Below are 26,522 nucleotides of genomic sequence, written 5' to 3' on the forward strand. Positions count from 1 at the left end.
CTGTAGCAAGTTTCCTATCCATGTGCAAATTACCTCATTAAGTTTAAAGTGATGGATTTAATTTAGTTTTTTTTAATTCGTGTAATGAAAATCACAATGTAGCAACACCTGCATGTATAATAAATGTCACTTAAGTTCTTATATGCAAATATAAATACAAAAATCAGTACTAGAATTAAACATTGTTGAATGAACTCCATTTGCCATGTTACTTAATTTTGGAAAGGGTGATTTTGTGAAAAGTAGTGTACTACTGCAGGAATCTGTGTTAAAAACATTTTAGGAGTTTTAAGAACCAATAAAATAGTAATTGTGTCATATAAATGTTTGGACACCCTTCTTGTTTTAAAGGGCACTGACTACATTGAGCGAAGGCCTTAATTGCTGTTAGGTATTGTCACCTGTTGATAGTTTAAGGCTTGGTAGAATCTGACACCCAAAAATTGCAACGCTTACCGTAATGGAATCTCACATCCAAACTTTTGAATCACTCAACCATGGGCTCCCCGAAGCAAATGAGCGAGGATCTAAAAATCAAGATAATGCTTTCTGCTTACAATTTCCACTGCCATCAAAAAACAATAGGGAAACTGTGGAAGAGCAAGAAACGGAGCACTGCTTGTAAGCAGGCCAAAAAGGCAAAGGACCTGCAGGAAGGTTTGACTAAGCTGTGAGTCGTACAAACCAGCATCTAGACTAGCCAGAGGCCTTTTGGAAAGTTATCTGGACTGATGAAGTAAATCTGGCCACAGTCTTAATTTGATGAGGAAAAAACATTGACAACTCTTAAAGCTACACTTCACAGGAGATTTTGTAGGATGGTGTCTGACAAAATGCATCCTACAAGTTTGATGTAGTCACATGGTCACATGGGACATGTGTAAACTACATGATGCATGAACAAACTACACCAACCGAATTTCTAATCTGACGTTGCATTCTAGCTTCATCGATTTCAAATCTCCTGCTGTTGCACGGTGTTGGATGGCAAGATCGGATAAAATCTGTACCACAAAATCTGACCAACATCTCCTGTGTAGTTTTACCTTTAAACACAGGGGTAGATCATTCTGCTTTGGGATTTTGTGGCAGCCATTGGTTTTTTTTTTATGTAGGGGGAAGAAATTATTCCACTAAAAATCGGCAAATTCTGGATTTCCGTGAGAACGTCGGCCAAGAAGCCGAAAAAGGGATGGATCCTATAACAAGACAGTGATTCTAAACATACCTCAAAAGCCACCATGTACTACTTGAAGAACAGAAAGCTGAAGGTTTTGGAATGGCCCTTAACTGTCACCTGACTTACACACAGGGTCGGACCAGGCCGACTGGACACCGAGGAAAAACACCGTGGGCCCCATGCTCTTGTGGGCCCAGATCCACACCCTGCATTTGTTTACATGCTGCAACCTCCCTTGTTTGGTCCGGTTGCAGCAAAGACAGTGTGCTCTTGCATAAGCGCGGGGTGGCCCAGCGGAGGGGGGGGGAGCATGTGACAGCAGCCCTGGTGGGCCCTGGGCCCTCCAGTCCAACCTTGCTACATATCATTGAAAATCTGTGGCAAGAGCTTAAAGCAATAAGCAAGACGGCAGGCTGTCCATAAAATGTAGCTGTGCTGTAACATTTGCAAATACAGGTATGGGATCAATTATCCAAAAAAGTTATTCAGTAAGCTCCAAATTATTCAGAAAGCTACAAATTACAGTAAGGTTGTCTCCCACAGACTTTAATTTTATCAAATTAAAATTTTTAATGTTAAATGTTCTCTGTATTAATAAAACCAAACATTGTACTTCAGCACAACTAAAATATAATTAATCCTTATTGGGTTTACTTAAGGGGTTGTTCACCTTTGAGAACTTTTATTATGATTTAGAGAGTGATATTCTGAAAGAATTTGCAATTGGTTTTCATTTTTTATTGTTTTTGAGTTATTTAGCAGCACTTCAATTTACATTTTAAGCAATCTGGTAACTAGGGTCCATATAACCCTAGCAACCATGCATTGATTTGAATAAGAGACTGGAATAGGAGAAGGCCCCCATAGAAGGATCAGTAATAAAAAGTAACAATACATTTGTAGCCTTACAGAGTGTTTTTTTAGAAGGGAGTCAGTGACGCCCATTTGAAAGCTGCAAAGAGTCAGATGAAAAAGGCAAATTAACTATAAAACTATAAAAAATAAAGAAAACCAATTGAAAAGTTGCTTAGAATTGGCCATTCTATAACATACTAAGTTACCTTAAAGGTGAACCACCCCTTTAATGTGTACAGTATATTGGTAGACTTAAGGTATAGTGATCCAAATTACAGAGAGTTCTCTTATCTGTAAAACTCCACGTCCCGAACATTCTGGATAAGAGGTCCCATACCTGTATGTTTATTTTAACTACTGATTTCTGCAGCAATACTTTTCACTGGTTAGAGGCTTTAATTTTTTTTGTATTAAACCCAAAGCACTAGCACAAATGTAATCTACTGTTTATATTGTGGATGGTGTGATTTAAAATTAGATTATGGTCTGGGGAGCAAAAGGTCAAATCTTATGTCAAAGGAAGTTAAAACTTCACATGCTGGCTCTATAGTAGTTGATGTACTGGCTGGCCAGAAACCCGTGGGTTGGCTGTTCGGCCGGCTACCGCAAAAATCTTCGGGCAAGTTTGGGTTGAGTGCTCCCTTCGCTCTCCCCGCCTGTGACCTCATACTTTGGCTTCCGTTCCCTGAATTTATAAACTCTTCACCTGCCCCACCCCTTTGTCACAGTGGGGTGGGCGCAGATCTATAAATAGAGGGGATGGAGCTGGGCGGGTTTGGGTCAGGTGCCGGTCGAGGGAAATTCGACCCGCACATCAGGTGCTTAAGGGCTGTTAAAAGGAAATTAAAGGGGCATGCACCCTAAATGTGTTTTTCACAATAAAAGAAAATGTAATTCTAAGCCATGTCCCACTATACATTATAAATGGTTTGCAAGTAGATTACTAGAAGTGTAACTGCTATGGAACAGTAACACCAAATAGTGTAAAGTAATAAAAATATAATGTTCTGTTGCCCTGTACTAGTGTGTTTGCTTCAAAAAAAATTACTTTAGTTTATATGAACAGGCCACTTTGTAGCCATGAGAGCAACCAATCAAAGTGTGCACAGCAAATAACTTGATAAATTCTGTAGCACACACAATGGGATTCTACAGAGCTGTATTCTGATTTTGAAGGCTAACTCCATGGCTACACAGCAGCTTGTTTATATACTGTGAGACAGTGCTGTCCAGTTTCTGTGGTACAGAGGGTCAGCATTTTTCTGATCTCTGTGGTGGAGGGCCGATAATAGAAGCCAGTGTTGACCACTCCCCTCTTTAAACCACACCCATGTTACCACAAGACCATATCCACATTAAAGGTGGTAGCACCAAAAAAAAACGTGTGAACAGTAAAGGGCTTTAGAATTGTGAACAATAAAGGTGCTACAGGTGTGAACAATGGAGGGGTATTACAGGAATAGGAAGGAAATATAAAAGTATAATGGGGTATGGGGTGGGAGGGGGTTGAAGAGTGGTGGGGTTGATGGGCGATGGAAAAGGGGAGGTAAAAAGAGGGGGAAATAAATAAGTCTACAAACAGGTAAAACTGTAAATTCAGGAAGAAAATAGTGTTTGGTCAAATAGGGCTGTAATTGTAGGTTGGTACTTCCATTTCTGTTCAAAAGGCATCTTTGAGTAATTGAAGAGGATCCATCTAATCCATCTGCTAGAGAATTTAGTAAATTGAGTGGCTTTTTGTGTGGATTTCTCTTAAAAAAAAAAAAACAGTTCTTGTATAACGGCCATTCACGGGTAGTCGGGGGGTACTGAGATTTCCAGTGTTAAGGCATTAATATTTTTCCAGAGTTTGAGAGAAGATTCTGTAGTAGAAAAGAATTTGGAGAGAGGCTTATCTATTTGGAACAGCAGAATGTATGCTGGGTTATTTGGAATAGTGGTCCCCAGTATTTCTTTAGAAATGTGTAATATTCTATCCCAATATGCATGAATTGCAGGGCATTCCCAGAAAATGTACTTTTTTTTTTTTTTTTTTTTTTATTGCCAGCACTGATCAGAGGTGTGTGCCTCAAAACAAACTAATATAGTACCATCTGGTCAGTAATTTATAGGTGAATTATTATATTCTAAAACATCCAGAGATACTATAAGTTATTAAAGCACAAACCTGTTATTTCATTTAGATCCAGCTCTAGATCTCTAAGCTTTTTTGATTGTCCTTTTTAGTCAAACCACTAAAGTGGGGGGCACCTGAAGCAGATTCGCTCCCTTCCCCCATTACCATTGATTTGCACTGAAAAGTACAGCTTCCACTTGTGTGCAGCTAAAGCAGACTTGAAAGTATTTTCGGGCCAACCTCCACTCCAAGTGTTCCTACACACAAGCGGAAGCTACATTTTTTTTCCCTTTGGTGCAGATAAACTGATCGGGGGAAGGGAGAGGATCCACAAAAAAGACAGCCCTCAACTTATAATAACAGTTGCTATTAATCTTTAAATTTGCACTGGGCCATAGGAATATCTCCTCTGGTGTGTAAAAGATTTTTCATAGCACACATTTTCCTACTAGTGTGTGTATCATTTATCTTAGCGCATGGAATGCAGCCTAGTGAAAGAATATGTTGTTACACAGAAATGTTTTACATGCCCATTTCACCACTTTTTTACTATTCCCAATGTTTGTTCCCCCCCCCCCAGAATATGTTGGATGTTCTTTCTAGCACTGCGTATATTTATAGATGTGTGTTAAAAGCTGGTACGGGTAACCTTTAGATGTTTAGCTGGACTAAATGTTTTAAGAATTTCGTTCTAAAGGGAAAGCATTTTTGAAAACTACAAAGCACCTTTCTGTTACTATTTGTGTACTTTTTGTGTCCCATTTTAATGTACACAGTATTTGGAAAATGAGTCCCAGTTTCATAAAATGTAAAATATGCTTTAAACGGCCTTCATGTCTTAATTTCTTTTTAATTGGAACATTTAAGAATCAATTGTATGTTTTCCTTTCCTCCCACAGCTTCTTTGAATATGGCCTATACTGCTATTGTCTTTCAGATGGGCTGTTCTGTGTGTGTGTAGATATTTTCTTGCACAGTTCAGGAGTATTTTAGTGTAGTAGTACTTTAAAAGTGTTCCAACTCCAAAAAATACTTAAATGATTATGCATTAAAGTGCATGCTGCCTTTGTGAATATGTGCCCCCTTTTCATTGTCCACCCCTGCTGATTCATCTGCATTTTCTTTTCTGCCATGCTTTGCGGACTTACAAACACTGGCAATCACTAAAATAGAAGGTATGTTGTTCAAATATATGCACACTATGTTCCCCTGAACTGCTCATTTTCTTTAACGGTCACATTTTCCCCTGTGTACCTATGTATTTTAACAAAAGAAAAATGTTAATTCTGAATCAGCATGTTTTATTGTTCTCCTTCTATAAAGACTTTACTTTAGTATCCCCCCCATTCTGGGGGTAATTTATTTCCATTTCCTCCTACATACATTTATAATCTAGTAATATAAAAATGGTTTGTCCTCACTACACAAAACTGTTATAATCACTTATAGTGCCAGCAATATATATATATATATATATATGTATATATATGTATGTATATATATGTATATGGACTTTAAACTAATTAACAACTAAGTAACAGCAGAAATCCCCAAGTAAACAGAGCCTATGTTATGTTGGCGCCCCTGTCGAGTGTACAAAGAGATGACTTTGTGGTGCAAAGTAGGAGTGCTGGTATATCCTGGTACAAAATTATAAGCTTTGTGAAATAGCATTCCACTTTGTCCTATTGTGTTATTACCATTGGCTGTTCTTAGAATGTTATAGCTCGATATATGTATCTATTTGCCCCTAGTCAATAACTGCTTACTCCTGTTACTTACTGCTTTACTGTATAGAAATATGACTTCTGCATTCTACCAGTCCGCATCCAGTCCTAGATATTATATACCGGTAGTTCATTAATGTTTATTATCCTAATTTTCAACTATCCTTCCATGTGCTACATATTTACAATGTAAGCATTTCCTAAACCATACATTTTGTGAAAGGCAGGAACATATGAAACACAGATTTAGATTGAAGGTAATATACAGATATGGGATCAGTTATCTGGAAAATTATTGTCCAGAAATCTCCAAATTACCAGAATGCCATCTCCCATATACTGTATTTTAAAAAAAATCAAATTTTTAAACATTTATTTTCTCTGTACCTTGTTCTTGATCCCAAATAAGATATGATCTAATCCTCACTGGAGGCAAAAAAATTCTTTTGGGTTTATTTAATTTTTCAAATTATTTTTAGTAGAATTTGCGTAATCCAGATTACGAAAAGGTACCTTATCCAGAAAACCCCAGGTCCCAAGCATTCTTGATCACAGGCCCTACACCTGTATAAGTATCCATTTACCTTGAAGTTGAAAGGGGGGGTTACAGGTTCTTACCTTAATAAAGCCATATTGGGGGGGTTTGCCTAGAGATGAAACAGGCATTTCTTTCAGTATAATGTTTTTGTTTTGTTTTTTTACTAATCTTCTCTCCTAGTTTGGCAGAAGACCTGATTTACCTTTACCATTATGCTCTAGTAATTATTTATCAATGTTGCTTTTGGTTCAAAAACATCTCTAAATAAAACTTCCACTTAGCAAATTAGTCAAACCTTGTTTCCTTTATTGTTTCGGAATCCACAATCACAGTAAGCAAATTTGCAGCATTTGGTTGAAGCTGTCAAGGCAAGCTTAGTATCCGTCCCTAAGAGTATTACTACATTGGGTTGTTTTTAAGCATGCAGAGTGAATTGACTAAATTAGAAACCTGAGTAGCATACTTTACAAGTAAATTTGAGGACGTTATAAACAGAAAGCTGTGTGATCTCCCCCCCCCCCGCCCAAAAAGGATCAATGCACCAGAGCCACCTCTTCAGACTTGAGCAGCGCTGTACAGTTCTTGTGGCACCATGGACCGGAAATGTTCTGGCCTATGTGGTGGAGGGCTATTATATGATCAAATATTTTTGGTGCCCCCCCTAGATTTCTGAAAGTGTCTTCAGCCTTTTTTCTAGCCCCTGTAGGCTTTGGTTTTACCAGCATTTTTTTTTTTTTTACTTTTATCAGTTTATATACCATACCATTGAAAAGAGTTTCTCTGGTGGAATGGGGGAACTTTAGTGCTGCCAGTGCCACTTGATGGGCAAGTTCCTCTCCAAGGACAGCTAACCAATTGGCCTAACAGGAAGGGGCGTGAAAGAGATGAGACATTCTCAGGTCTTCACCAGGCAGTAAAGCAGCTACAGTGGTCACTGGGCAGAGTAGATATTTGTTGCTTCTGTTTGAGGAGAGATCAGCCTGGTGCTTCTGTTATATTTGGGGAGTGCCTTTTCCAAATGCATGCCAGGGCCTTCTGCTGGTGCATCTCATTTTTGTACTCTGTGTGGTCACTTCACTCGTCGGCTAGTCCTCCTAGTTGGGGACAGTCCTCAGTCAGATGCATAGATATCCTCTGTTCAGCGCAGCAGGTACTGAGGAATTTGACAAAGCTTATATATTTAAGGACCTTCTCAGGTATTCTGGTTGAAAATGACAAGGCACAGGCTTTAAATTAAAAAGAGTAAAAAAAAATGTACATTTAATTGGAAGGTCAATTTTAAAGGGTTAGGACAGAAAGATATTTTTAAGGGTAAGATGGGTAGATAAGTTCTAATATTTGGTACAAGCCATGTTCACCTAAAAAGAGCAGCTAAAAGCGGTTTTCAGATAAACGGATATGAAGTCTAAATCAATGTATCTTTTGCTAAACCATCTTTTTTTATGTTTGTGGGTTAACTGAAAACAGAAAAAAATGCATGAACAGCCAACGTGACGTTTCGGTCCCCACTGGACCTTTCTCAAGGCAACCATGCCTACAACCCAAACACACACACATACCCAATCAATAGGAAGTGACAAAGCAAGTGTAAATTAGAAACCCTGTTTTTTTTTTTTTTTTTTTTTTAGAAAATAGAGGAATGTGATTTCCTATAGTGCCCTATTTAAACAAACCTTCACTGTTCACTTACTTGATTATTTGTAAGAAGATCTGTACATGACAACTTAGCAAGCATAAATCTACAGTATAGGTATGGGATCTGTTATCTGCATACCAGTTATCCAGAAAGCTCTGCATTTACAGGCTGTCTCCCATAGACTCCATTTTATCCAATAACTACAAATATTTAAAAAAAAAAATTTTCATTGTAATAATGAAACAGTAGCTTGTACTTGACCCAAAGTAAGATATAATTAATGCTTTTTGGAGGCCAAACCAGCTTATTGGTTTTAGTGTTTACATGATTTTCTAGTAGACTTTTTATGGCATGAAGATCCAAATTAAGAAAACACCAGGTACCGAGCATTCTGGATAACAGGTCCCATACCTGTACTTTTTTTTTGTGTGCGTTTAGCCTTATCGTAGTAGGCTCCACGTTTGAGAACTTCCATGTCCTAAACATTCTGGATAATTCATCCCACACCATACGAAATATTGTACTCTTTAAAGTAAAAAGATCTTGGAAGTCTTAATGTTCAGTGACTTTAGTATAAACACGTTTAGCTTTGTGTATTTTCAAAAAGCTCCTTGCTAATTTCTGTATTTTACAGTGTGTACATTTATAACCTGTAATAGGCAAAAAACAAATGTTTTTAATTTTTTTTGTTTAGGACAAAGCTTGGGCTATGGCTTTGTGAACTACATTGACCCTAAGGATGCTGAGAAGGCTATTAATACACTGAATGGGCTGAGACTCCAGACCAAAACAATTAAAGTAGGTTAAGATTTATTTTTATTTTCTGTAAAATTCCCTTTTTACTATTTGTTTGGCCAAAGGTTTGTGATTATTGTTCATTAGAAGTTTAGGATGAGAAAGTAACCACAGAAATTTCACATGCAGTTTTAACTATTATGAAATATCGTGTGAAGGAATGTTAGTCATATGCAAGGACTGTAAATTGGCTATTTGTGTTCAAGTGACACTGTTGAATAGTAACATTTTGCACAAGTCCACGCCCTTCTAAGGTAAAGGCTGTATTTTGCAGTAACTTAACTGACTGGATAATGCTGGCCAGCATTGTAATGATTTTAATCTTTGTATTCGTTGAGTGTTGGATTGTAGAATCAAACATAATAGAAATAACCACAATGTTTTTAAATTGTGCCTAAGTGTATACTGTTTCCTGTATTTTTGTTACCTATTTTTACATGTTTGCAAGCTTAGAGGAACAATAACACCAAAAAAGTTTGTTAAAGGAATTACATTATAAGGTTTTTTTGCCCTGCATAGGTAAAAGTGGTATGTTTGCTCAGAAATTCTACTAAAGCATATATAAACAAGCTGTTTAGCCATGGGGGGAGCCATTCAAGCACAGGATACACTGGATAAATAAGTTCTGAAGAACCCCATTGCATACTATAGAGTGTATTCGTTATCTGCTCTGTATCCTGTGCCTTTTCTCCTTTTTCATCTTTGAATGGATGCCCCATGGCTACTCGGCAGCTTGTTTATATAAATAAACTATAGTAGAGTTTCTGAAGCAAACACACCAGTTGTACCAGTGCAGTACAACAGTACATTATATTTTCATTATTTCTTAAATTTTTTGGTGTTACTGTTCCTTTAACCAGAGTGTTGATCTTTTCTGATGGTTTTATAACGATCTAAATACAATCCTTAGAAATGGTGGTTAGCGATGTCATCTGTAATCGGTGCTTTGTGACTTGTTGGTGCTTAGTGATGTATTTACCTTCAGGTGACTCACTTGTGCATTATTATGGTCAAAGGCATTCAGCTTTTTTTTTTTTTTTTTTCACACTAGGCCTGAGACTGTGTAGTGAAGAACAAAATACAAATTTATGCAAAAAACACATTATATATCTTGTTATAGACTGAACTAATAAAATTAAAGATTTGGTAGAATCTCCTCTTGCAAACTCTTCCAAATCTATCCTGTTTTTGATTAATCCAACTTGACACTACAGAAATCATAGCCAACACCTTAAAAAGTCGAAGCCTAGTTAACATGTTTGCAGATAGTTGGTTGTCATTACCAAAATCTTAAGTATACCGATAAAACGATGAACCCCTCTATACATTGGGCATAAACTGTATACGTTTTGCCAGAACAGGAAACATGAACTTGGATCCTGGTGCACCAATTCTTACGAAATGGATTGTTTTAACTGTGACAAAATCGCTGCTCATTACTTCAGGCCATGTATGCCACAAGTACAAATAATGGGAAATTACACAGCAATTCAATTTTAGTATCTAGAGCAGGAGTTTCCATCATTTTTTACTAGTACACCTAGTTTTTATGCAATTAAAAACTTGCCTCCAAGTCTGGAATTCAAAAATAAGCACCTGCTTTGAGGCCACTGAGAGCAATATCCAAGGGGTGAGCAAAATGTTGCTAGCGAGCCACTGGTTGGGGACGTATTACAGTATATAGAGATATAGAATCCGCAAGGCTTAACTAACCATGTCCCCAAACACCTTTATGGTTAAAAAAGATGATGAGCACCTGTCCATAAAATTGGTCCACCAAAGAGGAATGGATTGGTGCTGGGACAACATGTACAAATAGATAATGGCATATAACTATAATATGTATTCACATATGCCTTTTATTATAAAACACACAGCCCTAAACGGACTGCACAAAATAAAAGGGACATTTTGAAAATTTTTGAAATTGTAGGAATTTGGATTTCAAACAGATGAATTCTACTTACAAAAAAGTGAAACAGCGCTGTGGTAAGTTGCAGGTGCCTACAGTATAATAAGCTCACGTTTAGCCAATTTGAATTGTCTGTGCACCACACTGAGAATATAGAAGAGAAGGAAAAGGAGTTGAGAGAAAAAAATGTTGTTAAAAGCACAAACAACTCAAGGATACTAGTTCAGAGGCCTTAATGCTCCATAGTTGGAGGTCCTTGCAACTATGGTCTTTCTTCTGGATGTGAGCGAAGAATTGATTTTAAATTGGAAGAAAGGATTGTTTATCCTTTGCTTTGGATTGCGGTTAAAGAACCGGTTGGCTGCCATACTGATAGAAGCTGACCTTTAGACACAATGTGCAACACTTATATTTTTCTGCAACAGATGGTGCAACTTGATAGGGGGTGGGGGTCTCTGGTAAGAAACCCAAGAAAAGTGTACTGATTACTGTACTCTAATGATCGCTCAACTGGAATTTGCCAAAACACACACTTGAACAAGCCAAATGGTTCTGGAACAATTGAGGTAAAATTAAAATGTTTGATTAAAGGACAAACTCTAATAACAGAGGAAAAAACAGAAGCTTCCAAAGAACAGAATAACATACCTGCAGCCAAACATGAAAGGGTCACTGATGGTTTGGGAATGCTTCACAGCTTCTGGAACAGGGTGGCATGAGTCTGTGCATGACCAAATAATATTAGATCACCAAGGCATTTTTGGACCGTTTTATTAAAACTGGTGTAGATCACAGGACTTCAAGTAGGAAAATAAGCACACTTCTAAAAGCATCTATGAATGTGGACGCTGCACTGTTTTAGGTGGCTATCAATGAGTCCAGATCTAAATCCACTGAACACTTGTGGAAAGATATGAAAACTGCAGTTAGTAAAGGGCATCCTTCAAATGTGGATGAAGAAATCTAAAACTGTCGGTAGGGTTGTACAAATGGGGAAGGACTTTGTTTGACTTATTCTTTCTAATAGGTGCACTAAATATTATGTCTAGTGTATAGATTTTCAGTCAAACCTTTTCAGTTCAGGAAGGAAAAACAGTGTTGTAATATTATTAGTAAAACAAGTAATTGTAGAAATATTTTGTGTATAAAAAAAATGGAAAAAAAAAGTTGCCTATGGCTGTGTATATATAATATATTTTATAAAGTTCAGAAGGAACTGCACTCCACTCTCAAGTGAATCACAATTCTTTAATCATACTTGAAGGGGAGAAATATTGCAGCATTGGAGATCAAGGACAGAATGCAGGAGAAAATTCAGACTGAGAACAGCAGGCAAACTAGCACTGGGAGACAGAGCCGGGTGGGGGCACACAAATGTAGACAGGAATGTGAAAGGTAACGTGAGATAGATGAGCAGAGACATGTTTGAGAGTACCGAGACACAGAGAAAGTGGAGGGGAACAAATGTGGGCAAATAACTTAAAGGAACAGTTAAGTGTAAACATAAAAACTGGCTGTGCAAATTAAAAGTTTCTAATATGGTCAGTGAGTTTGCAATTGATCCTCCGCATTCAGCTCAGATTCAAAAGCAAACCTTTATGACCCATGTGCCCCCCCCTTCAAGTCACTTGATTGGTTACTACCTGGTAACCAATGAGTGGAAACCAAGAGAGCTGCAAATAGGAAGTAGTGTTCTGTTGTGTATGGGATGACTTTGACGTAGTTGGCCAGCTTAAATATATTGCAATTTCTCAGCTCAGATTCAAAAGCAAACCTTTATGACCCATGTGCCCCCCCTTCAAGTCACTTGATTGGTTACTACCTGGTAACCAATGAGTGGAAACCAAGAGAGCTGCAAATAGGAAGTAGTGTTCTGTTGTGTATGGGATGACTTTGACGTAGTTGGCCATCTTAAATATATTGCAATTTGTCGGTCGTCCCTAGGCAGCACAGGGTACCAATGGGTTAATACAGCAATCCCTCTAGGAGGCAGGATGGAACTAAAACTTCAATCCCTCATAGGGGATCCTCCTCTAACCTGTATTGACCCCGCCTACTTTAGTTTTTTTCCATCCTGCTTGAAGGAGGTAGGATGTGTGGGGAGTTAGCTCCCTTACATCTTATAATAATTGTATTTTCTTTTTTTGAAAATTTTTGAGCATAACTACGTACATTTGGACTGGATTTGGTATGCTTGAGCGCTGCCACGCATTTATACTGTATGTAATGCATATCCATTGCAATGCAAGCTTCAGCGCTGCCATAAAGGGAACAGAGTGAAAGGTATGCTTTAGCGCTGCCAGAGTATCGTTCCTCTAAAGACTTTCAGTGTGAATACCGGCTGTTTCAGTCAAACACTGCGTGGATAACGACAGGATTTGTCGTTCGCGCCAAAACAGTTCCGCCCGCCATTTTGGATACGCAGCGCACGGAAGAACGGAAGCGCATACTTGTACCAAACGATCTAATTACATCGTCGCAGACGGTACAAACAGGCGGCCGGAACCTAGCGGAAGGTATTGTCTACGTATAGTTACTACTAGTACAGCTTATTTCCTTCTGCTTTACTATTTCGCTGATTCTTAGCATACTTTTCTGGTTTCTCTTATTTACTTAAGCTATATTTATAGCCTAACATGGCCTCAGACCCTACCAAAACACGTGTCCTCACAGGACAAGCTAGACACGTTATCAGGCTCTGATACGGCATCAGTGTCGGCTAAAAAGAGACAGAAAGAAAAGGAAATGCAGCAATACCACAAAAAACGCAAAGCCAATACAGAAAGTAAAACCGATTCTACTTCAGAGGACAAACAAATTCCTGAATGGTTCCAACCTTTTCAATCATCTCTGTTATCAATGTCAACAGCAATAGAAAAGCTAGCTACAGCTCAGGTAGCACAAGCCTCTACTTCAGTAGCCAAGACATCTCATGTTTCACATAGAGTAGAGGAGGAATCTCATTCCTCAGAAGAAGGAGCTGTTCAGGATGATGACTCTGACTGGGAAGATTCAGAACAAACTAATTCTCATTCAGAAAACACACACAAATCCCAAGCTGAAGCTATGCACTCACTTCTAGCAGACATGTTTCTGACATTAGGTATACAAGAGGAACACAAAGAGGCTAATACTCTAGATAAAATGTTTGGTCCGACTCAAAGAAAACAAAAGTTTTTCCCAGTACATGAAACAGTACAGGAGGCCATTTCGAAAGAATGGAAAAATCCTGACCGCAGAGCAGTTAAAGACAAAAGAATGGATATAATGTACCCATTCAACCAGACTCATAAAGACAAATGGGAAACCATACCCAAAGTTGACGCACCTATTGCCAGATTAGCTAAGCGTACCACTATACCGCTAGAAGATGGCACGGCCTTCAAAGATCCTATGGACAGGAAGGCAGAAAATCTATTAAAGGGCGCATTTGCTTCCTCCACAGCTGCTTTTAAACCATCAATTGCATCAGCATGTGTTTCTCGTACCATGGTCCTATGGTTAGAAGAAGCTTTATCAGCTGACGAAGCGTTTGACATGCAAGGTCATCTCTCAAATGTGCTCAATGCAGCACACTTCTTATGTGATGCTTCCATGGATATACTCCAATTACAAGCTAGGGCATCAGCCCTTTCAGTAGGGGCAAGACGAGCACTGTGGCTCAAATCTTGGAGTGCGGATCCGGCATCTAAGAAAAATCTGGTTTCTCTACCTTTTTCAGGGTCCTCACTTTTTGGCCCAGAACTAGATGCTCTAATAAGCAAAATTACCGGAGGAAAGAGCAACTTTCTGCCTCAAGACAAAAGATCCAGACCTACAAATACCCAAACAAGACGACCTTTCAGGTCTTCAAACTTCGGAAGGCGTTCTCCACCACGTTCCAGACAACAGTCATACTCCAACCAATCAAAGAGCAATTTTCGTCACCCCAAGAAATCGTCTTGGAATTTTCAAAGGCGTACACCTAGGGGTACACCAGAAAAACCTCAAGATGCATGAAGAACTAGCCTCTCCCGAAATATCAAAAGAGTTAGGAGGGCGCCTCCTATGGTTCAGGGAGATGTGGCTATCAACAACATCAGACGCCTGGGTTCACAATATAATAACAGTGGGCTTTACACTTCAATTTCGGAGGGCTCCTCCACAAAGATTTCTCCAGTCATCGTACCAACTCTTCCAAACAAGAGGCTGGCCTTAAATTCAGCTATACAAAACATGCTAAAAACCAAGTCCATAATAGCAGTACCACCAGATCAACGTCATCAGGGATTTTATTCAAATCTTTTTCTGATAACCAAAAAAGACGGTTCACTGAGACCAGTGCTAGATTTGAAGTTCTTAAACAAATTTCTTCATGTTCCATCATTCAAAATGGAGTCCTTGCGGTCAGTAATCGCAAACGTAGAGCAAGGAGATTTTTTCACAGCCATAGACTTAAAGGACGCTTATCTACACGTACCTATCCATGTAGAGTCTCAACAGTATCTACGATTCGCGATACAGAGGGAACATTTTCAATTCCGTGCACTACCCTTCGGCCTCGCTACTGCACCCAGGGTTTTCACCAAAATATTGGCGACTCTTGTGGCACACATGAGACAATTAGATATTTGCGTTCTTCCATATCTAGACGATCTATTAATTCGGGCACCATCATACGCAACTGCAGTTACTCACACCAACCTCTGCAAGAGAACTTTAGAAGCTCATGGTTGGATGATCAACAAAGCGAAAAGCACATTGATTCCAACACAAACCATCATTTTTTTGGGAGTCAGATTCGACTCATCTCAACACAAAGTTTTTCTCACTCCACAAAAACAGCTCATCTTACAGACAGCAGCAAAGCAAGCAATGTCGCAAAAATCAATCTCGGCCAGAGACTGCATGTGACTTCTAGGACTCATGTCCTCTGCCATAGAGGTCGTACCCTTTGCACAGGCTCACATGAGGGAACTCCAATTAGATTTTCTTCGAAAATGGCGCAGAAATTACAACAAACTAGACTACCCGGTATTCCTTTCAGAAGTCACAAAATCCTCCCTTCATTGGTGGCTTCACCCAAACAACCTATCCAAGGGGAAACTTTGCTCGGTGGCAAGCTGGGAAATCATCACCACAGATGCCAGTCTTTCGGGTTGGGGAGGTGTTTTCAACCACAGAACTGTTCAGGGTCGGTGGTCCCAAGAAGAAACCTCACTACACATCAATGTGTTGGAGCTACGAGCAATCTACCTAGCTCTATTACACTGGTCAGATCTTTTGAAGGGATCTCCAATAAAAGTCAAAACAGACAACGCCACCGCAGTGGCATATATAAATCATCAAGGAGGTACACACAGCAAAGCTGCCTGGAAAGAGACGGCTCGCATCTTGCAATGGGCGGAAAACAATACAAGCCGATTAGCGGCTGTTTATATCCCAGGACAACTAAATTGGGAAGCAGACTTCCTAAGCCGAACCACTCTAGACCCAGGAGAGTGGATGTTACACAAAGATGTATTCCAACAACTTAGTCAGATGGGGGATACCACAAATAGACCTTATGGCAAGCAAATTCAACCGTCAACTAACATGCTACTGTTCCAGGTACCAAGATTCGGAAGCATGGTCAATAGACGCAATGGCTACTCCCTGGGAATTTCAACTCGTATATATTTTCCCACCCATTCCAATGATCCATCCAATCCTCAGAAGGCTTCATCTCTTTCACACAACTGCCATAATGATAACACCGTTTTGGCCCAGAAGGGCATGGTTCTCAGATCTCTGAAAACTGTCAATTGCACCTCCATGGACACTACCCCTCAGACCAGATCTCCTCTTGCAAGGTCCCTGCTGGCACCCTACGTTGGAGACACTCTCCCTGACGGCATGGTTATTGAAAGCTCCATATGGAGGAGCAAAGGTCTGTCAGAAAAAGTAACCAACACTATGTTAAAAGCACGCAAACCAACAACCAGTACCACATATCATCGTATATGGTCCAATTACATTACATGGGCCAGAATAAAGAAAGCATGCTATCAAACTTGTTCAATTCCGATGATACTGGAATTCCTTCAGGAGGGCATGGACAAGGGGCTCGGAGTAAATTCCCTCAAAGTGCAGGTATCGGCACTTTCAGTGTTCTTTCAAACACAAATAGCGTCTTTTCCAGACATAAGGACTTTTCTTCAAGCCGTAGGGCACATAAAGCCACCGTACAAACACCCTCTGCCTCCCTGGAATTTGAACCTGATCTTACAAACACTGCAGGGGCGTCCTTTTGAACCGCTTGATACCACAGAGGTGCAGTTTCTGACTTGGAAGACGGCTTTTCTGGTGGCCATTTCGTCAGCAAGACGAGTATCTGAGATTGGGGCTCTAAGTTGCAAGCCTCCATACTGTATCTTTCATGAAGATAAAGTGGTATTAAGAACAGTTCCAGCATTTCAACCTAAGGTAGCAACAGAATTTCACCTCAATCAGGAAATTGTATTGCCTTCATTTTGTCCTAAACCAGACTCCGAAGCGGAACACCGTTTACATAGTTTAGATGTGGTACGGGCACTCAAATTCTATTTTCACAGAACAGAAGGATTTAGAAAGACGGATGCTCTTTTTGTGCTGTATGGCTCGTCTAACAAAGGTGACAAGGCTTCAAAAACATCCATTGCGAGATGGATTAAGAACCTCATTATATTCATTTACAAACTCAAAAAGCTACCGACACCTCTGAAGGTAACGACTCATTCCACGTGAGGTTTAAGTGCTTCATGGGCACTCTACAATCAGGCGTCCATGGAACAAATTTGTAAGGCGGCTACTTGGTCGTCCTTACACACTTTTACAAAATTCTACAAATTCAATGTTTTCGCATCTGCTGATGCCAGTTTTGGCAGAAAAGTTCTTCAAACTGTTGTTTAATAATATAGAGTCTGTTGGCCATGTTAGTGCCTTTGTTCCAATACATTTTTCTAAATTCTAAATCTAATAACTTTCTTCTTCCCACCCTTTCTTCTGGCTTTGGGACTCACCCATTGGTACCCTGTGCTGCCTAGGGACGACCGAGAAAAGAGGATTTGTTATCATACTTACTGATAAATCTCTTTCTCGTAGTCCCGTAAAGGCAGCACAGGGAGTTTCCCACCCATATTCTTGCTATATTCCTACTTATAAGCTGTGCTAGTCGAAACTAAAGTAGGCGGGGTCAATACAGGGAAGAGGAGGATCCCCTATGAGGGATTGAAGTTTTAGTTCCATCCTGCCTCCTAGAGGGATTGCTGTATTAACCCATTGGTACCCTGTGCTGCCTTTACGGGACTACGAGAAAGAGATTTATCGGCAAGTATGATAACAAATCCTCTTATATGGACAAACAATCCCTGTTTTGTTTAAAGAGTAAGGCTTAAATATATTGATAATGGGTTGAGTGCAGAGGACCTCTTGTATTTGTCTGTGTTTTGTTGTGTTACACATCCAGTCACTCCAGCCTTTATACATTACATTTTTGGCTAACTATTAGAAACATTTTTTTAATTTGCACAGCCTATGTTTAAGGCTATCTTTATGGGTAGCACTACATGGACGTTTTCGGCTGATGCGCATGCGATGGAAATAAAGTAAGAGAGAGAAATGTTGGATGAAGTTGCATAGTTGATCCGACGTGACACGACTGTCTGATGCAGCGTGCAGTGCTTGCATCCGACAGTGGTGTTGCGTCGGATCAAGGCTGCAACACCATCCGACATTTCTATCTCTTACCTTATTTCAGTTGCATGCGTTTGGACGCAGCGCGATGGATCGCGCCAAAAACGTCTGTGTAGTCCTACCCTTAATCAGGGTCCTCTGTGTAGCAGGGCCCCAGAGGTTTGAGTAACAGACTAACATTTTCAAATTTGAACATATATGTTCAAAGTTGAACATCCCTGTTATGTCTGTGAGAAAAGGAACCTCTTGTGATGTTACTCTGCTTAGAAAATGAAGTTTGTAAGCTGAGAAGAATTTGATATTGCTCTGTTTATGACTGACACAGAAACATAACAAGAAGTTTTCTTTTCTGCTAACTTAACTTTACACAAACTGTAGCCAGTTGTCCAAAATTAACAGGTGGTGCTGCTTCATTTTCGTTATAGTGACCATTTTATAACTTGTAATTTAATTAATTTTTTCTAGTTTTTAAGATGAAAAGTGCTTAACTGAGCAATTGAATGTAGTATTGGTGCTGTTGGTGACTCGTTGATAATATGCAAATTCTTTTTCAAAATAATTCTGAAAACCAAAGGCTTTAGGGCCATTGGTCAATTATTCACTCCATTATTTGCATACTTGCCTTATATACTAGAGTATAAGCCGAGTCTAAGAATGGTCGCCGGCGTCCAAGAATGGTCGCCGGCATCCAAAAACGAGACGCCGGCACCTCCAATGGGAGCAGAAACCCTCAATTTTTTGATTGAAACTTACCAGAAGCTGCTGCATTTCTCACCCTTGGCTAATACTCTAAGTCAATAAGCTTTCCCAGTTTTTGGAGGTAAAATTAGGTACCTCGGCTTATACTCAGGACGGCTTATACTCGAGTATATACGGTACATTACCAGCATTGGCATAGTGCTTGCTAGCTGCATTTTATGTCTGAAAGTGTTTCCCATAACTGAAGTGCAGGGGAAACATTTTTCCTTAATAATGCTTTTTTTTATGCTTTCAGTTGGGTCTGTTAATGGCTTCATGCGGTTTATTGTGGTTAGCCTTGAATTGTATTGTCTCCAGGGTGTATCCTCGGTGTGCAAAATGTAATGTGGGCAAAATGCCACATTTTACATTTTACAAAGTGCTAAAACATTGAACCACTGAGTAAAACCCCATTGGTGGTCAGGTCCTTCCTTACAAGTAAATTGGTGGCCAGCCATGACCCCTTCAAGTTAAAACTAAAACGAAAAAAATAGGAGGGCAGTGTCCCCCCTATAAATTAAAAAAAAAAACATTGGTGGCCAGGGTCCACTAAACAAGTTTACAAAAAAGTGGTGGTCAGGGCTCCTGCATAAAAATTTAAAAAAAAATGGCCAGGGGTTTAAAAAACATTGTTTTTAAAGTGTCAGTTGGTCTTCTCCTCGATGACAGCATCTTCTTGGTTCGCATGGAATACAGTGGGCCAAAGGCGACTGGTTTCCCACTGATGGCAGACCTGCCCATCACAAAAGCAAAAAATTAGAGGAACATTCATTTAAAACACTTGTCTTGTCTTCTATGGACAAGTTACCAGTGAATGGACCCTTAAAGAATGCTCAGTAATAGTGCCTAGAAACCATGATTTTCTTTTTTTTTTTTTTAAACGGTAAATGCTGTTCTGTTATTGGACATACTATCCAGAATGCTTGGGACCTGGAGTTCTCAAGGTGAAAGTGTTCCCACTTACAGAAAGACCCTTAAAATCTACCGTATATACTAGAGTATAAGCCGAGGTACCTAATTTTACCTCCAAAAACTGGGAAAGCTTATTGACTCGTGTATAAGCCTAGGTGAGAAATGCAGCAGCTTCTGGTAAGTTTCAATCAAAAAATTTAGGGTTTCTGCTCCCATTGGAGGTGCCGGCGTCTCGTTTTTGGATGCCGGCGAATATTCTTGGAGACTATTCTTGGACGCTGGCGACTATTCTTAGGCGCCGGCGACTATTCTTAGACGCCGGCGACCGTTTTTGCGCTTGACTCGAGTATAAGCTGAGGTAGAGTTTTTCAGCATATTTTGGGGGCTGAAAAACTCTGCTTATACTCGAGTATATACGGGTACTAAAAATTATTTAAACATTGCATTAACCCAATAGGATGTTTTCAAATAAGGAGTGACTTGGCATCATGCACAAGGTACTGTTTTATTAGAGAAAAAGCAAATAATTTTTAAATATGGATTAAAAGTCTATGGGAGATGACCTTCCTTTAAATCTGAGCTTTCTGGATAATTGATCCCATACCTGTATGACTATCTCGCTGCTCGGGTGGCACAAATATACTCATGGTTAATATTTAATTATTTGGCCTCTATAGGTCACTGCTTTTAGAGTATAAATTCAGGTTGCAGCTATTAGAAATAGCATAGTATCTTTTACTCTTATTAGAATAAATACCCAGTTCAATAAAAGTATTCTAGAAACACCTGTCCCAAGGTTTGTTGTAAGATTATAAAACTATACTCTATATAACAGTTTATAATGTAAGGAAAGTGTGATGGGACTAATACCTTGAATTCTATTTGACATGTAGCCTCAATTAATTTTTATAGTTTTGCCCCCCCGATATCTTCATGACTAAATATTTTTCATTATTCCCCACTAAAACGAACAACTTATTTGCAATAACTGTGTTTGTGATAAACCTTTAACTCAAAACACATTTATTCAATAGGTATCCTATGCCAGACCAAGTTCGGCATCAATAAGGGATGCAAACTTGTATGTCAGTGGGCTTCCAAAAACCATGACCCAAAAGGAGCTGGAACAGCTTTTCTCTCAATATGGCCGCATTATTACTTCTCGAATTCTAGTCGACCAAGTTACTGGTAAGTTTGAGTATGTTAAAGCTGTGAGCAATGTCTGTCAACTTTGTTTTCCTGGACCATAGCCATCAGTGTGCTTTGATTCCAATGTATGAACATTCTCAAGTACTGTTTATAAAATGGGAATTATGAATGACAGGATATTACTACTGTTACTTTGAATTAAACCGTTCTTGTCAGGAATAAATCTCCATATGAGCATATAGCATCCAGAAGTGTTTTATTCAACATAGTGCACGGTTTATATGAACCTTAGTTTCTGCCTGATCTTCTGGTTTTGTGATGCAGAGGGCGACGGGGAGATGTGTTGCCTGCGATAAAAATGCACGACTGCAGATGACAAATCTCCAGAAAATGTGTCTCCATTGGAAATAGCTGAAATCCCCTGCAGTAAAATACTCATTGCTTTGTTTTTCTGAAGTTGCCTCTGGAGGAAACTTCAGGCCACTTCACAATATGTTGGTTTTACCACCAGCGATTTTCAGTTATTTACAACAGAGATGCATTTTCGGGATACTTGTCGCTCATAAATAATCATGGGGGACAATTCTCCCTGTCGGCCACTGCTCTAAGTTGGTGGAAATGTATTTTAAACTTTATATTTTATAAGTCAAAGTTAAATGTAAAACCAGCACACAGCACACAATTTCAGTTTGTGTAGTGTTTATTTCAATGTCTAACCAATGCACGTGTCAGGGCATCTAAATAGTGAACCTTCTCGGCAGTTGTACTCCCTGTGTATGTTTAAAGGTAATATGTGGTCCAAACAATTTAATTTGCTGCTGAGATTTTAAATAAATATGCATGTACAAAAATAGATTGTCCAATAAAATGAGCAAGTCTGAGTTATTTCCACCCTGAAGGGTACAGGTTTGAAAGCAATTTTATGGGCCGTAATAAATTTACAGCTGTTATAGTTACTAGTGTTCTACATAAAAACATTACACCATAAAAAATGCTAAAACTATTTTTAAAGCGATACGGACAACTGAAATTAAACCAATTGTTATATCTATCATAATATTGTCTTTCCTTGCCATTTATAATATTTGCCATAAAGTATTTTTCCAATGCTTTTACATTACTTATCTAAGAGAGGGCTGCCATATTTGTTCAGCAGTGGTCCATAAGCATTAGAAACTCTGACCACCTTTGAAAGGACAGTCAGGTTGGAAAACAAGTTAGGTTTAGAAACTTCAAGTCAGAATTACTTACAAAAGCAGAACTATTGGAGAAAAATCATCCACATGACTTATAGATAACGTTTAATGCACATTAATATTATAGAGTAATTTTTTTAGTGTCCAATTTTTTTGGGTTATTTTATATATTTTAAAAATAATTAGCATTATAATAATTTTGGCTAACTAGTAAAAAGTGGTTTATAAAATCCCAAACAATTACAAGCATTCTTTTTTTCATTGAACATCTTTCTAATGACATTCAAATCTAGCTGAATGCTAGAAATGTTCTGAATAAATAGTAGATGCCAAACAAAGTAGAATAATTTTAGGTTTTGTGTATATTTAATTTATTGACCATACCTGAATCTCTTCAAAAAGTTGATTCCTCCCACATTCCAAAAAATTGGCAGGTTAATTGACTCTTTAAGTGTTCAGTCATGTTCAATTTTTGTAGCAATGTCACTTTTGTAAGCAGCTACTGAGATTTGGAGGATTCTACAAAATCTGGTCCCTGTATAGCTAGAATGTAAGTCGGTTCAGATAGTCAGATGGTGTAGTTTGTTCATGCACCTACATCTGACATATTTGACCCTTGCAACTTTATCTGATTTATAGAATGCATTTTTTCAATCCAACACCATCTTACAAAATCTCCAGTGGGGTTTAGCCCTTAGTTATGACAGAAAGCTGCCTGCATTTTTAAGTAAGGGCCTGTTCAGACTTATGTTGGCTTGACTTGTATGAAGCCCATAGACAGTCATGAGTCATCTGAATTTTTGGGCTACTTTATTGCAGTTTTTGATATTTGTAAGGTGCTCTTTTATTACCTTCTCTCACCTTAGGGAATGGATAAAAGAAAAAAGAGAAGGGTAGGCCTCCATAGCGCCCCAACTTCTGTTTCACTCCCCATTTTTTGTAAGCTTTGTTGAGTAGGGCCCTACCTACTCTTCTGTCTTTTAATGCTAGTTGCTTCATTTAAGATACATCGCTTGTTCTATTTGTATCCCCCCTACTCTTCTTAATAACTGTTTTCAGTGTCTAGCCTGTTTATGCTTGCCTTTACTTTCTGTGTGGAAAATGAGACTGATTTGGTTGGTCGAAACTTTTATGTAGGAAAATTCATGCAATCCCTAGACTTGTGTGGTAGCTAAAGTTTCTTTTGTAAGATCATGTAAAATCGGGTTACTCTTCTAGATTTTCCATCTACAAAGATGTCAAATCCAAACTGACCTTTCTGGTTCACAGTTATTTGGTAAAAGCATATAAGCCCTCTAAAGCTACAGTTACATTTTTTTTCTGTGCCAACCATGCTTCTCAAAACTAATGGGAATTTCCCAAAGTTTCCGCTTTTAAGAAATGAAGCCTTAAGATAAGAACTCCAGAGCAAGCTGTTTATAACTTGGAGACATGAACATTATTTGGAATCTCTCCTAGCACAGACTTTCTCTGGTCTGGTGTTTTTTCCAAGCTGCTTTTATCACTGCCCTGCTCTCCCTTTCCACACCACTGGTGATTTGGGCTACTTGTCTGTGTCTCTCCTGCACTCTACCCCACCAACCTGCATCTTTCTCATAGCCCACACCTCTTCCTGGTATCCACTGCCACCCCCCCTTGCTCTTTCTCACTGGTTTCTTTGTTTTGTATGTGCTGTCTGTTAAGCTTATGCTTTAAGTTGTGCCCCATAGTCAATAAATTGTCTGTTTGGGAGTAGAATTCAAAATAACATGACCTCAAACTAGTTCTCCTATATTGGGCTAATTTTATATGTTCTGAAAAAGGATTGTGGAACACACTTAGCGAAGGAAAAGCACTTCTTGAAGAGATGCACATGAAACACAAGGCTGTGTGTGAATAATGAATAAAGTACCCCACCTACATTTTTATATAAATGCACTTGGTTAATTGTAAGTGAAAAGTAGTAAACTAATACTACCTGAATAATTGTGTGAAACAACCTATTTGCAAATGTTCCATATTATTTTATGCACATTATGCACATTAAAACAGTTCAAATGAAAAACATAATTGTGGCATGTTCAAAAGTTTGGACACCAAAGAGTTTCTTGTAAGGATTTTTGCTCACCCTTGCAGATCACTTCTCATTAGGGCTCATCTTGGGTAAATTTATAAAACTGTAAAGTAAATTAAGTTTTTTCTTTATCATGTATTATACTTCATAAATCCATATTGGGGACACAACAATACTTTTTGGTTTAAGTACAGTTATGATTTGTTGATCCAATATACAGAAAAAATGCCTTATCTGGAAAACCACAGGTTCCAAGCATGTCGGATAAAAAATTCCCATGAACAACCCCGTTTTCCATTCCTGCATTTTATTCAGTTTGAATGAGCGCCCCTATGGGATTTTTGTGAATAACAAGATGATTAAAATATTAACTGTGTGGATATTTTTCCGTGGCTCCATGTGAATAGTTGCTGTTTGCCTTTAAAAGAGATCAGGCAAATGCTGCCCAATTGTTAGTATCTTAAACCTCCGTAAAGCAGTGTGTTTCAAAGAAAAGCCCATGTGTTTATAACCTTTAAATACTTTAAGAATAATCTGATTTAACAACACTTACCTTTGGTCATTCGTCCTATGCACTAAAATGATAGAGCAGTGACGTCCAACTTCTGTGGTACAGAGTGTTGTAATTTTTATGGCCACGTGGTGGAGGGCCGATAATGGAAGGCAGTGATGATCACTCCTTGTTTTTAAAATACATGTAAGTTATCACAAGACCATGTCCACATTAAGGGTGGTAGCAAACAAAAAAAAACCAAAAAAACAATATGGTTGGCGCTCACTGCAGGGATATCACTTATCACTCGTGCAAAATTTAAGTCACAAAAATGAGTTGTGTAAAAATAAAAACTGGTTAGATAGGCTGTGCAAAATAATAAAAAAAATTCCATAGTTAGCCAAAAATTTAATGTATAAAGGCTTGAGTGAGCGGCTGACTAACCTAACCTAATAGTCAGAACAATACTTCCTGCTTTGCAGCTCTTGGTTTCCACTGATTAGTTACCAGGCAGTAACCAATCAGTGACTCAAGGGGGAGCCACATGGGTTGTAACTGTTTGCTTTTGACTCTGACCTGCATGCTAAGGATCAATTGCAAACTCACTGAACATTTATGTCCCATGTGCCCCCCTTAAAGTAGTTGACTCGGTTAGAGCTCTGAAAATCAGGAAATTTTGTTCTGTTTTATGTTAGACATCTGCTCACTCCAGCCTTTATAGATTACATTTTTGGCTAATTAGCTATAAAGAAACATTTTTTATTTTGCACAGCATATTTACCCAGTTTTTATTTTTACTCAGAACTGTTCCTTTAAAATATAGCCTTAAATCCATATGCCTCCTCCCCTGTGGATAACACAGCAACCCCCAGCACATAATTAAACACCTTAGGAGCCCCTAACAACAATTTCCGAACGCTAACAAACCCCCCAAATAAAACCCTACACAGGGCTGGATTTTTATTTCTGATGCCCTTAGGCCAGCCTGTGTCTTTTCGCTCCTGCCTGTCGTCTCCCAGCGGGGGGATGTCCGGACCAAGGAGGAAGTTTGAGGCAAAAGTCGCGGTAACAATGGTTTAGAAATAAACATAGTGAAATCCAGGCAGTGGTTCAATAGACAGGCAGATAAACAGCAAGGTCAAGGTACTGGCAGGGTCAAAGTCCAGGAATGCAACAACAATAATTTAGGAACACGATTCAGCAATTTCTATAATCTGTTATTGAACTGGCGTCCATTGGACCACTATGACCCGGTTTCTGGGGAAAGTGTCTATAGACCTCTCGCACCAACCGAGGAGCATGAACATCAGAATGTTTCTCCCAGGAACACTTTTCAGGACCAAAGCCCTTCCATTTGATGAGGAACTGTAAAGACCCCCTGGAAAATCTGGAGTACAAAATCTTCTCTACTTCGTACTCCTGTTGACCGTCCACAGTAATAGAAGGAGGGAGAGACTGATCTGGAGAGAACCATTTGGAGATTGCTGTTTTCACCAGGGAAACATGGAAGACATTGGGGATTCTCATCTC

General features: G+C 38.9%; 1 protein-coding gene across 23 annotated transcripts in view; it reads left to right on the forward strand.

Moving 5' to 3' along the window:
- The window catches only part of elavl2.L (ELAV like neuron-specific RNA binding protein 2 L homeolog), a 105,040-nt gene that overhangs the window by 33,242 nt on the left and 45,276 nt on the right, over positions 1-26,522 (forward strand). For 22 of the 23 annotated variants that reach the window (NM_001088144.1, XM_018228686.2, XM_041566434.1 and 19 more), the window contains 2 exon segments: positions 8,747-8,850; positions 21,136-21,289. In NM_001088144.1, coding sequence (NP_001081613.1) covers positions 8,747-8,850; positions 21,136-21,289 — 258 coding nt within the window. 23 annotated transcript variants of the gene reach the window in all.

Source organism: Xenopus laevis, chromosome 1L (genome assembly GCF_017654675.1).
Source record: "Xenopus laevis strain J_2021 chromosome 1L, Xenopus_laevis_v10.1, whole genome shotgun sequence".
Classification (NCBI taxonomy): Eukaryota; Metazoa; Chordata; class Amphibia; order Anura; family Pipidae; genus Xenopus; species Xenopus laevis.